The 13,986-nt window shown below is 44.4% G+C and overlaps 1 protein-coding gene across 1 annotated transcript in view; it reads left to right on the top strand.

Annotated features, from left to right (window-relative positions):
• Nucleotides 1-13,986, top strand: part of KNDC1 (kinase non-catalytic C-lobe domain containing 1) — an 895,433-nt gene that overhangs the window by 70,061 nt on the left and 811,386 nt on the right. The window contains exon 2 of the mRNA XM_069611402.1: nucleotides 927-1,125. Coding sequence (XP_069467503.1) covers nucleotides 927-1,125 — 199 coding nt within the window. The remainder of the gene's footprint in view (nucleotides 1-926; nucleotides 1,126-13,986) is intronic.

The raw sequence follows: 13,986 nt of genomic DNA, 5'->3' as shown, positions 1-13,986 counted from the left end.
GGGGCAAAAGGGGCAAAAAGGGCACAGGGCAAGGAGCAAGCAGCATTAGGAGAGCTTGGAAGGTGTGCTTATACCAGAGAATACAGCCTGGACTCTAAACTCCCTGACTGACTAGTGAGCCCACCTGGGATTCTAATGGTATAAAAGTCTAGCATTGCAGAGAAAATTCCTATGTAGGGAGAATAAAAGGGGCCTGATAGGCCTGTCAAAGATGTACACACCTCTCAGTAAGTAAGTGTATCACCTTGTGCATTTTGTGATGTTCCACGTGCTGTCTTGCACTTGGTGACGGTAGAGAGCAGAGAGGTAGTGTTGCGGAGAACAGTGGATGGTAATAGTCATATGGAAGAAAGAGTAGTCAGAAGTGTGTGAATGTGAGTGAGCGATGTGGATATCCAAAAGTACCCTCTTGCTGGTGTGATCTGTGTTTGACCAGCAAGTAGGGGTGACACAACTTTTAATTATTCCAAAGTCCTACGTTGAATATCTTTACAATTATTTAATAGTCATATTTTTATGTGCAGTGCTATAACAATTTAAAAACTGTGGTAGCCTGAGCTGTACAATAACAAATAATTCCTTAAAAGACAAAACAGTTACTCTGGAAAACTGGTGCCTCTCCGGTGGCGCATAAAGAATACATAATATGTCCCTGTGGGAATATATCCAGCTAATTCTGCCACTTGCTTATTTTATGAACTGTTCTATGATATTTTAATTGATAATTTCCCAGAGGCTACCCCAATGTTAAAGCTTGATGACTTTTGCATGTATTTTGCCGCTTGTTCTTCTATTTCTCTGTTGAATAAAGGGCTACTCATTTGCAGCACTTTGTTTCAACAGATCGGATGTGTTTTCAAGTACACGAACACTATTTGAGTATATGTAATGCTGTGCGAACTAATTCATGACTCATGTCTTGGCAGGAAAATGTATCCCTTGCGGACATTTTGTCCCTGCGAGATACTTACCTTACAGAACAAGACGTATGGGCTATCTGCTTGGAGTGTTGCTGTTCCATTAAAAGTATCGTGCACTTAGAACTGTTCCAGACTCTTTGCATCACACCTGACACCTTGGCTTTCAACACGAATGGCAATGTATGCTTCATGGAGCCACTCAGCGGTAAGTCCTGTGTAAGGCCTTTGAGAGGGCATTTCTGTTACTGATGTACAGTGCAGTTGGCTCTATCATCGAAGCTGCTTGTGTTGATAGGTTGATTAGATCAAGAATATTTTCTTTCTAAAATGTGATACAAGTATATACAGTTGCCATTTAATTTGTGTACTTCTCAGTACAGAATTTCGGTTTGTTTTGGGGAAGATGGCAACGCGAAAGCTGAATATAGAGCAGATACATGCACTGGGTCGAAAGCAGTAGGGCAGTCGATTATGCCACCTGTGTGTTTATAGTAACGAGTCATTACCTCCTCTTCAATACTCCTCATCACATTCCACCCTCATCACCCTTCATTGCGCCTAGAAACACTTCTGTACACGAGTGTTATAAATGAATGATATCATATCATTCCATACGTAGAGGGCAGTCTTCTCTGGAGAAAGGCCATTACGGCCAGCCATTTCATAAAACAAGAAGTGGGGAGCAGTAAACCAAGTCCCATCTCTACATTCATACAGACTTTAAAACCTTCCCCATCTGAATATAAAAGCCTACTTCTCCCCTCTTGGTCATTGTTTCAATGGTTTGGATATACATACCACCTAATCCAGCAAGACAGACAACATTATTTTACTTTGTGTTATTTGTTGTATATGCAATAGGAGTAGGTGCAGCTGAGTAGCTGGTCCTATCGTAAACTGCTGGGCAGGCCGTATGTCATATTCTTCTTTGGCACCACATGTGCATAACGCCGGGCAGTCTGTGACCTTGAAAGGATCATGATCTTGTACAAGGCAATACTTTATTTGCATTTGCCTGACCTAAACATGGCGACTTTCTCACGGACCCTGAGAGCGCTATTATTGGTGGTTTCTGGCTGTTGCAATGAAAACGGTGCACGGGAAGCTGCTTTGCAAGCAGCATGCCCTTAATAAGCCTTGCAATGCGGTTGATGGGGTACATTCTTCAGCAGCGTAGGCATCCCTGTTCATTCAGCCTGCTCCTGCACCGATCTTTCTTTAAGGGGTGCTGCCTTAGGCACTATGAACAAATGGGTTGTGTGTTTATTCCCCAAATCAGACTCAAGTCAGAAACAATGAATCCTCTTGTCTTGTGTATTTAAAAGACCCCAGCACTGCTGTTGGTAGATTCTCGAATTCCTAAATTCCACAGTCTGTGGTTAAAATCTCATTTTGGGTAGAACAACAAACCTCATAATCTCATTATCGTGGGCTTATTCAACACGTTGAGCAGCATCAATGATCATTTAAAACAAAGATATCCGTTTTGATCATGGTAATAAATGAGGAATTGATTCTAGCCCTGCAACGTATAAGACAAATTATGAAATATTACAGAGCCCACAATACCTGAAGGAGATGCCTATTCTGACAGATCTGAGCACATGGAATCAGAGAATTTACCCATCTGCATAGAAGTTAGAAATCTGATGATAGAAGTACCCGTTTACTTTTGGTGTACTACTCAGGGAATTAGATTCACAAGCTTTGCCAGTTATAATCTCGTAAAAATATTAAAGTCTGCATTTAACAGCGATGTCACACAATCATTTGGCATTGATCTGTAATTTATCCCAATTTGGTAATGAGAGTAATTGAACAATTTCCATATTTTTAAGATTGGCCCCACTTTAGACAAGTTCAATATATAATGTGCAAGAAAAAAGCATAGCTGAGAGACGCTGGCATAAACAACCATCTACTGAGAATAAATCCCAGTACTCTGCGACTTCGCCACTTAGTAAGAATGCGATTATTGAGGTTAGAAAATGGACATCGACATGTGTATTAACTCCACTAAATCCGACACCAAGGAACTTTTTACCATCCTGAAAGAACTGGAGGGAAGAAATGTTCACACCACCTGACTGAACTGTTAAGGATGATGCTTGGTGTCAGAAGATTCAGGATGCCATGATGGCCAAATTACAGGCGCATCGTCTTAACATTCAAAATAACTTACAATACTTCATCTGACCCTTTGCAGGTCTGCCGCGGTCCCATCATTCCTCCTGATTCTGCCGTCCCCCATTTCTTTTTCAACCATGTCTCTGAAAACACAATCAGAGAAATTATTAGTGACTTCAAGCCCAAAGCATGTAAGGGAGATCCTATCCTGCTTGTATTATTAAATCCTGTGCTGATTCACTAATACCTCTTATCATCAGATGTATTAATACTTCCTTTGATGCAGCCTTTGTACCCAGTGATCTTAAACATGCTTGGGACACTGCTCTCTTAAAGTTAGAATCTCTTGACCCACTAATACCCTCTAACTAAAGGCCCATTACTTGCGTCCCATTTTTGCTTAAGATTCTTGATAGAGTTGCCTATTTGCAAGTTCAGCATTTTTTGCAAACTTAGAAATTCCTCAGCACTAGGTAATCCGGTTTTCGATCGTGCATTGACACTGAAACTGCTTTGATTGATCTTAAGGCTAACATCTCCAACACCACTGATAATGGCCACATGGCACTCCTTATGCTACTGGATTTGTCTGCCACTTTTGACCTCTTTGATCATTCCATCCTGGTCGATAAGCTTGCACCTGTTGCTAACCTTTCTCCATATCCCTGTGCTTGGGTCAACACATTTCTTTCCAATAGACAAGCCAAAGTCTTTGCGATGATGCCTCTGCATCTTCTGCTTCTCTTGATTGCAGCGTCCCTCAGGGATCTTGTTTAGCTCTGACCCTTATCAATGCCACGGTTTGCGTACAAAAGATCAAGGAATCTAAGGGAGCATTTGGTTCACTTTCTATTCATTAAAGAGGCCCCCCCGAGCAGGACTGTGGAATCTCTGCACTGTAACCGGACACTACCCATGTGGTTCGTGCACTGTTTGCCAATTCACAAAGAAAATCCAAAGATCTTCTATTGGATCCACAACCTGGACCTTGAGACACCTATCAAATTGCAAATCCAACCAGGTTATCTTTTACATTGAGGTGGGGTTCGCTATGTGGGTCAAACCATGCGCAGCGTCAAGATCAGAATCTCAGAACACCAGTCAAGAATTAGATACAAGAACCTGTCCTCACCGCTTACTACCTTGAGGCTCGCCACACACCGAACTATTTGATGTGGTGGGTCCTTGAAAGAGTAAGAGCAGTCCCAACATACAAGGACGCCTGTTGGACCTCAAAGGCAGGTGGATTCACAGAATGGACACATCGAATCAAGGTGTCAATGATCTGAATTTACCACCACTAGCCTCGCATATAGGTGACAGTTCTGCACCTCCCTGCCTGTGGCCGGTGCTGCCCCCTCTCCTCGCCTTAATCCGTCTCACCTCCCCATGGTTCAAACTATACGATGTCACATCTGTGAACATTGCGTGTCCGGATTCAAGTGTCAACAGAATCCCAAACATTGATGAATTCCAAATCACAGTATGGGACACACAGCATCTGCAGGAGACCATGTGCAGAATGTTGTTGTTGTTCTTTACACACCAAGCCCCACTGCCCCCTAGTATTTTTGCAGACGATGTGGCTCCTCATCATCCATTCTGTTGGCTTGGAGTGCGTCGTCCACCGACTACAAAAGTATGGGCTCACCTTTGAGCGTTTCTCACTCCTGTACACCTTTGTCCCATCGGGGGTCTATTGTGCAGTGTATACCTCTGTATCTGCTTTCTACAGCGACCAGAGCAACCTATCGAGTGTTCTTTTAAACAACTTTTAGGCCCCTCAGAGGCACACAATGCGTGACAATCCAGACAGTCACATTGACCGGGGGCAGGACGTGCAGCCTACATTACGAGCATGTCCCCTCTTGAATCCACGTTGCACACCCCTCCACACAGCATCAGGGCCACGACTTGATAAGCTTTAGAGACAAAGACTGTGTGGAAATTCAGGCAGTACGAGCAGCTTTGTACTATCAGCAGGCTTTGCATTGGCTTACCACAGCACACTCTTCCACCTAGGATTAGGGTCGCGATATATGATTGGCCCGTTTCTGACACACCCAGCCCTGGCTGCCCGAGTGTCTCCCTGTCTCCAAGTAGCACCGGCAAATGTTTTCTGGGTCTCCTACGCAACACCTTTGCCACAATCAGCTATGTTTTCCTACAAGCGCGCATGACAAAAAATTGCCTGTCAACTCTCTAGCCATTTAGCACGCATCAAGCCCGCTGGCCGCCGCTTCTACCTCAGTGAGGGGCTAACCCAGGTAAGATGCACAGAGCCAGCCTTCTACAACTAATACCTTTTGCTTGCATTCAACGGCCCAGAAAGCACGACCACTAAACCTTACTGTGTCACTGCAACCTCCCTTCCCCCATCTCTCTCTTTACAGCATGAAGCGAATGCACAGCTGCAACTGCCCTTCATTTTTTAAACTCCCACATTATTATTAGGAGCATTGCAGCACATCACACGTCCATCTGATCCGTATCCGGCAATCATGATGGAGCTATGCCCCTGGGGTTTCCAGTCCTGATGAAAGGGGACTACAGACTGCCACTTTAAAGCTTATTCCCGTAAGTCGGTCTTTTGGTAGCCAGAATTTAGATAAATATACTATGTTCTCTGGGATTTATTTCTCCTGTTGCCAGAAAAGACACGCAGCACTAAAATAGTTTTTTTACTCATCTGTATATTCAACATGGTCTTCAAACCACGCCCTGATGAAGGCGACCAACGCAACCATTTCCCAGCCAAAACACGACTCTGTCAGGGGCATTAAGTGTGGTCTTCTTTGGACCAACTCTACAATCATTGGACATTCTACTTCTTTTGCTTGTTGTCCGCCCCACCGCGTTGGCAGACCCTCTTGGTGTACGCTTCCAAGGCTGAGGAAACAGCACTAAAAAAATGTTTAAATAGGGAGGTTCACTGGTTACATGTGATATTGGTCCTCTTCAAATGTCCAGCATGACACTTGCATTATTATTTGTTGGACTATGGCTGATGCAACACTATTATGAACCACTACGAAAGTAGTGTTTTTCTGTCTCCAAATAGACAGCATTTAGTGTATGTTGGTTGTAATAACAGTGATTCAATCCATACTTGTTCAGACCTTTGAATGGCATGGTCTAATGACATTGATCTTTTTCTCACTAAGAGAATATTTATCTGAAGCTTGCCAAGAATAAGATTGAATCTCTAGGTATGCACTGTCAAATTAGTTTTTGCATCTTTGCACCTTTTCAAGACCAGCTCTTCTGTATAGTGGGTCTTTTGCACCTTTTCACAATTCTGCTATTGAATTTTATTTTCCTTTGTTTTCCTTTGTGGAAGACTACAGTACATCCTCATACTGCAGACACATTTTTAGGACACTAGGCACAAAATGTTGAGCATTGAATCCTACAATTTGGGTAATATATTTTGAAATGTTTATGTTTCTTCTTTACTACTAGTAAAAACAATATTTTAGTTTTTACGACTACCTGCCATTGAGTATGTGTGTTTTTTCTGGCTCATAACCTTTTTGGATTGATTCAATCATTGTTTAAATTACTGGTTGACACAGGTAGGTTTTGAATCAGCAACCACCTTGGTATCAACTTGCAACATTTTGGTATACGCCTCTACAATAGCTATGCCTGATCCAAAGCAATTATATTAATTATTTATGTGGCTGGGGACCGATCATGCTCCATTGGCAGGAGGTTTGTGTGCCTTTTTGATAATCTTGACCCTATCAGTGTGAGATACACAAATAACTCAGATGACAACCACATACTGTTACAACTATCTGGTGATTACGACAAAGACTCTCTGGCTATTGATCAAGTATATTCCGGTATTCAGGCCTGAATGGCCACCAACTCTCTTGCACTGAATAACACGAAGACCGAGCAGCTTATCCTTAGTACTAGTCAACGTATCAAGAAGTTAGACACTCACTACTGCTCCTTCTTAATATCAGACTGCCCCATTAATGTAGCTGACAAGATTAAGACACTAGGATTAATTTTGGACTCTGAGCTCTCTAAAACTCCTCATATCAGCCATCTTATATCCGCTTGTGCATACTATCTTAGTTTAGTCAGACATGTCAGACATTACCTCTCTGACACCTACTGCTGTCTTCTAGTAAGGGAAATTGTGGTCTCAAAGTTGGATTACTGCAACAGCCTTCTCATAGGCACCTCACAAGTCAGCTTCACATCACAAGTCAACTTTCGTAAATTACAAGTTATTCAGAACAGTGTGGTTCATGTTGTTTGTAATCTTGCTCGCCGGGACCATGTCACTCCTGCTTGGCAGTCTCTACACTGGCTTCCAATCCAGGCACATTTTACACACAGAAATCTAACTTTGACACATAAATGCCTCGAAGGCTCTGGCCCTGTCTATCTCGCCAGTCGCATAAAATGCTCTATTCCACACAGATATCTTTGCTCCAGGGACTCTTGTTAGCTGGATGTCAGTCGCTTCAAGCTGCAGCATACCAGCAATTCCATGTTAGATTTTGCCACCCACCTCTCTCGAACAGTCTGCCCTTTTCTCTTTGCTGTATTCCTTCCACCTCATGCTTCAAAACAGCCCTTAAAACCTACCTATTTGTTCCTGGCTAGACTTCTTTCTGCTTCCAGGCTTGACCTTTTTTATTACCTCTCTGTTCTGTTGATGAATCCTCTCTTGTTCTTTCTTCTTTCCATCTTTAGCACTCTGCGGCAAGTGGTGCTATTACAAAGAAAACATAATAATAATAACCCATGCTCAAATGGATTTCACATATTTTAGAAGACACATCGAATTCTCTCAATTCTTTAGTGTGATTTCCTTACACTGCATTTCTCTTTCCTCGGTTCGTAGACAGAGACAGTCTGCCCTTCTTAGAATGTCATCTATATGAGATGCCTGTGACATTGTGCTGTCACTTCATATGTGTTTTTATAATACTCTGCAAATGTATTCAACTATGTTGCTGAATTACTTGCAGAACACAACTCAGCAGAAGGCTAACCATCAACCCAACAAACCATCATTCAAGTTACTCATCTAGCTTGAGGATGGCCTAATTCTGCTGTCTCAACCCTAGGCATCCATGCATCATGCTCAAGTAACATTGCACAAATATAGCAGACCCTAGGCTGTGAACTGAATCTGTGAATGACTGAGGCATTGCCCATGTTATGGACTTGCCAAATTGCCAACTTCAGTTCGCACAGTCCAGGCCATTGATATCTATCAGCAGATCTTATATTTCCAAGATCAAGTAGTTCACCTATTTGATAGGTTTAAACATCTTGGAGATCTTATTGTGACTCCTGCCCAAAAAAGGTACCCCCCCGCTGCTTTCCTTTTGACCATATGAGCCTTGGAGATATCTACACAAAACAGGACACAACCCTCACTTCAGCATTACGTGATACGATTGGCAGGACACTGGCAGCCTTATCGGCGATGAGAGAGGTTCCTGGTGTAGCACAAACAACCAGCGGGTGCCATCACCCACGCCTTTTGCTCCTTTGGGCTTCACTCTTCTGGGAGACCGAGGAGATTAAATAGTTTCCAGCAAGCTCAGGTGTTCTGCAGGGGGGCAGTGCCCAAAATACAACAGCAACAGAAGAAACACAGCACCAACACCCACGCCCTTTGCTCCCTTCTCCTGTTGTTTATTTGCTTCTTGCTAACGTATATTTTAATAGTTAATTTTCAGGTAGTCTCTGGTGATTTTGTTCATACAATTCGGTCAAGACATTGCTTGGCTTTGTCTTCCCTTGACAGTGGTTACCTTTTTGGGTTCTATTGATCTCCTCTAGATTCGCTCTATAGAGTATTGTTCTTCTCTCTTCCCATGGTAAAGTTATCCAATATTTGTAAGCTTTTCCTTCCACTTTCTTTCCTTGTACTTTACTGTTACAAGACTGAGTATTCCAGTAAAGATTCGTATTCACTTCTGGAGATTTCACTACTTGGATTTCTTTATTTTAACAGAGATGAGTAAGAATGGTCTTATAACAATTCTCATTCACTCCTCTGGGTTTGATTCTCACAGTCTCTTTATTCTGACTGAGACAAATATGATTTATCTCATAATGATTCTCATTTACTCCTCCGGGTTTAATTCTGTCATGATTCCTGCCCCTCATGTCCCCAACCCTCCGAGATGTCAGGCTGGAGCCAGGCCACAATCACATTCATGGCCCTCAAGGGCCTCTCCATCCCTCCAAAGACCCACTTAGGGTCAGACTTGGCGCTTGTGGCACCAGACTCACTCACTCCCATAGGATAACATTGGGGATTGGACTTGTAGTGCATTGATGGGGACAAGCTGGCTGCCCCCACATATTTAGGCTCCCAGAAAGAACTGCATGTGCAGTCTAGTCTTTTGGGTGTGGTTCAGCCCAGAGACACCTGGGATACCCAGAGACTATTTAAGCCACGGCCAGGCTGAGAAACATGCTTTGCGTTTTCTGCACCTGCAGCGTGACACTCACCGTGTTCGGATCGGTCTCCAATAGGCCTGCATCTTTCTTCTGCGCTCAGCTCCTGCTAGAACAAGAACACTGTTAGGAACAGCCTTACCTTGCGGCGCTTCTGCCCATCATTCATCGCGCCTTCTGTTCTGCGGGCATCTTCGGCGTTGTCATTCCCATCCCGGCACGCCGCTTCCTAAGGAAAAGGGAAAAGAACAGAAAAAAAGGCATTATTAAGCATTCAGCAAATCTTCGCTTATTTTTAAAGACTGTACGAGCTTCAAACGCTTACCTGAATCCCAGACGCTCTGGGGGAACTCTGTCTCCGGAACTTCTCATCCATCTGCAAGAGGGAAAAGACACTTCAGGTTATCGTGGAAACATCTAGAGGCGCTGCATATCGCGCTTACTCACCGCATTTCTTCTTCATAACCGGCATCCACGCTGAAAACGTCACGGCACCTAAAAGACACAGAAAAAGAACTCAGTGCAATACAAATACGAAAGGGTCGCATCGCGCATCGCTCTCTCACTCACCTTCAGCGTTACTCATCTCAGCAGCACGTCGCCATCCCCGGACGCCGGCCATCATCTAAGGAAGGAAAGGAACGAAGTTAGAGAACTGTTCAAAAGACTCATTATACTTACCTGTTGGACTCTTGCCAGAGAAGTAACTAGGCAGCAACGAGCCCGCCTCAATCAACACGCCCCTGCACTGAAAGCAGGACGGAGAGCACACTTTCCAAGAAAACAAGTTGAGCTGTGGATCAAAGGGAAGGGTTGGACCCCGGGGAAGAAGGGGTTCAAGCACACAGAGACAATAGGGAGTTAAACTCTACCAATCCTGTGTTTCAGGCCCAGTCTCCAGTCGAGTAGACTCCAGGGAAGGGTTTGAGGTCGTTAGAGGTCAGAACAGGTTGAGTGACGTCCCCGTGGATACCAGGTGAGCATTACAAATTCTCAGAGTCTCTTTATTTTGAGTTGGCTGAGTATGATTGGTCTCATAATGATTCTCTATTCCCCTGCCAGATCTCCCATTCTCCCTGTTATCTGGGACTCCTAGGGATAACTTCACTGGGGCTTCTAGCTGCTCAGGGTTGGTTCTCTGCACTATCAAAATTCAATCTCTTGCTTCTATCATGTTTCCCTTTTCATGCCATTGTTGAGGATGGTCACATGGTACTTCCCATACCATTAGTTTCCAAGTCTTTGGCTGCGGAGTGGTTTTAGCATAGTTTGGGGGATCTTGGTCCACCACAAGTCTCTCGTGGCCACAACACACTGTCAATGTCCCTCCCTGAACTCCAAGATGCTCTGCATCTGACTACTTCACTCGTTCTCCTCCAGGTGAGATGCTGCGCATCTGATTCAACTTCACGCTTCCTTCTGGTCACTCCACACTGCACCTCCAACTCTATCCCTCTGCAGCAAGGGGCAGCCCTGTTTTGTAACATGCAGGGTTTTTTCTTTGCCAATTCCCTCCTCCGTTATGCATGACGTATGCTAGGGACCTCTCCCACGTACATCCGGGTCTTCCTCTTTCCAACTCCCATGGCTTCTCTCTTCCTCCATATATCATCCTCCTTGTCCCAGTTGAATGGAATATGTTGGTTAAAGGGATATTTACAGTTTCTGGATGACAGTTTGCAAATACTGGTTTCTTCACACATGTGTCCATGGTAAATGTTCTCAGAGGTATTATTGAGAGGGTTTTTAGGGAGTTCCCCATCGGAACGGTATTCCTTGTCCCCAAAGGGGGAGGCTCTTCTGGTGAGGTCCACTTGCCTCTACCCCTAAGGAAGGGTTTGCAGAGCAGGCTCACCTCCCTAGCCTCACAGGGGCGGGGGCTGCAGCTCCCCCTTGGGGAGAAGGGATGAATTCCCACGATTGTTAACACTTCCTAGCTTTTTCAGTGCACAACAAGTATTTTCTAGTATGACACACATCACACGGCCTATCCAGTGATATTGTGGAGACAAACTCGAGGATGTGCTTAAAGTCATAATTGCTCCATCCTTTGGACATACAATTCATAATCATCTCAAGCAAGAAATGGCACAAGATTCCCTTGTGTAACAATTAATACACATTGAACATATAAGAAACATTTGAATGTGATGAACCAGCCTAAAAGCACTATTTTGAATAACCCATCAATTCTATATCCCCATGGAAAGGGTATGTCTAGAAAAGCTGTATAGGAGCTAGAATTATTTGTTTAGACTAATCGTGGGGTGGCCATTCCGGGCTGGCCTTTGATTTTTCTACACTGTAAATACAATTGGAGTACTACTGAACATACTAGATATTATTGATTGATATTTTATTTCTATTTCTATTGCGCTCGTACACAAGTGTTTCAGAGCGCGACAAGGCAAGGGAGGGGAACAGGGGAGAACAAAACAGCGATCTTACTAGGCCCAGTGACATTGAGAACGCGCAAGTGCATGGGAGAGGGGAGGGGAAAAGTGCATGGAAGGGGGAGAGGTCGAAAGTGCGAAGCAGAGGAGAAACAGATAAATAACAATAAATAAATAATAAAGGCAACAAACAGTGGTAATGCAGCCAGCAATTTGCAAGTACTAGGTTTAAGGCAGGAGACAGGGTAGGTCTGATAAGTGCAGGAAGAAAAAGGGGGGGCTGTATGGGTACAGATACAGACACCAGTGCAAGGGGTGGCCCGGAGGCAGTGCGGGAGGGTGGCAGGATGAGCAGGTACCTGGGTCCAAAAGACAGAGGGTGGCCAGGTGCACGGTGCCAAGAGAGAACAGATCAGCAGGGGAGAGGGGGAGCGAAGGCAGAAGAAAAGAGGAAGGTCTTGAGGTGCTTCCGGAACCGGAGATGGTTCTCCTCAAGTTTTAGAGTGGCAGGGAGGCTGTTCCAGAGGGAGGCCCCAGCCCAGATATTAAACTCTGCTAGGATCCATTGAAGCCATTAATTCCCCATACAGGTCTGATTCACCATTTGCATTTTCTCAATTTAGGCCCTCTGCCATCCAATATACTATCTCTCCCTATATCTATGACCCGATTGCATTTATGTGGTTCCTACTTATCAAGTGGCCATATCACCCTTTGCTGGTGCTCACTACCAACCTACTTAAGTTGTGTTCGCTACTTTACCTGTCTTTTGGTCGTTAATTGCCTACTTAACCTTTGGCTTGGATGCCTACTTGTCTACTTAACCTTTGTTTTCATCCTCTACCAGCCTACTTAACCAGTATTATCATTGATACAAGCCTATTTAACCTGTGTTTTGGTCACTGCAGGCCTACTTAACCTGTGTCATGGCTTGCTATCGGCCTTCCTAATCTGTATCTCTGGTCACTGTTGGCCTACTCAACTGGATAGAAAGGCAAGCACTGCTAGCTTGTGCTTCCACAGGCCAACCCCTGTGCTAAGCCCCTTCTAGACTATTACTCTTCTTCTCTCGAAATAGTTCTGCCTGTTCTGCTCCCCCTTGTAACTGTCCTAACTCACCCGCTCTCGCAGATACTTCACCTATCCATATGCTTGGTTCCACTGCTCCCCATCCTATCCACTTTCCCCCATCCCTTTTCTCTCCCCCTCCCCATCATGCACTCTCACCCTATCAGGCACACTAAGCATTCCTCTTCCCCTCACCAAACACACTACAATCTTTTATTCCAGCCCATTTTACACTCTCAACAATTAATTTTATTCCCGTCACCCCTTAGATTTCACACTCGGCCTTTGGAAAGCCCAGCCCCTTTGCAACAACATATCTTTTCTCCCTGACCACTTTAACTCCCACCAATCCATGGCAGTCACTGCGACCTGGATAACTGGATTGATGGGATGATGTGTGTCAAAGATCGGGCGGGGAAAGAGGATGCTCCTGTTCAAGTGAGATTGAAGGGGGGATCACAAGACAAGGAGCTGGGCAGAGCCAGATCTGAGGTTTCTGTTGGGTTAGTATCGTGTGAGTTTGTTTTGGATGAATTCATTGCCTTTCATGTGGAGGGCATGGTGGGGGATGGAATGGCTTTGAAAGTGGCCCGCCGGCTCATAGGAAGCCAGTGAAGCACCCTGGGGTAGGGGAGATGTGCCCTCTTGGGGAGAGGGCAAGGAGGAGACTAGCAACTGAGTTTATGATCCATTGGAGCTTTCTGAGCTGAAAAACACAGCTTCCTGATAAATTCGGAAAAGGGTCAACTGGCTTGCTTGCAGTCCTTTCCATTTATTGGCATGCTATTTAAGCTAGTTCAGTCTAGATTTTTGCTAACAGAGCTACTCTTCAATATGCTTTATTCTTTTAATAAGATAGCAAGAGTATTCCTGTAGTTGCAGGTTGACACTCTAGGCATGGATACATTTGAAGCCAATGACTAAGTGCATTTCACAAAATTGGGGCCTGACGTCTCATCAGTATTAGATCCTCTTATCTCTCTTTCAATTTCTACTTCAGGGTTAGCACTGCTGGATACAAAAAGAATGCCAGTCAG

This window comes from Ambystoma mexicanum, chromosome 8, assembly GCF_040938575.1.
Source record: "Ambystoma mexicanum isolate Mex_15411 chromosome 8, UKY_AmexF1_1, whole genome shotgun sequence".
Lineage (NCBI taxonomy): Eukaryota > Metazoa > Chordata > Amphibia > Caudata > Ambystomatidae > Ambystoma > Ambystoma mexicanum.
Note: the sequence above shows the minus strand (reverse complement) of the source record. Positions and strands in the feature narration are given on the sequence as shown.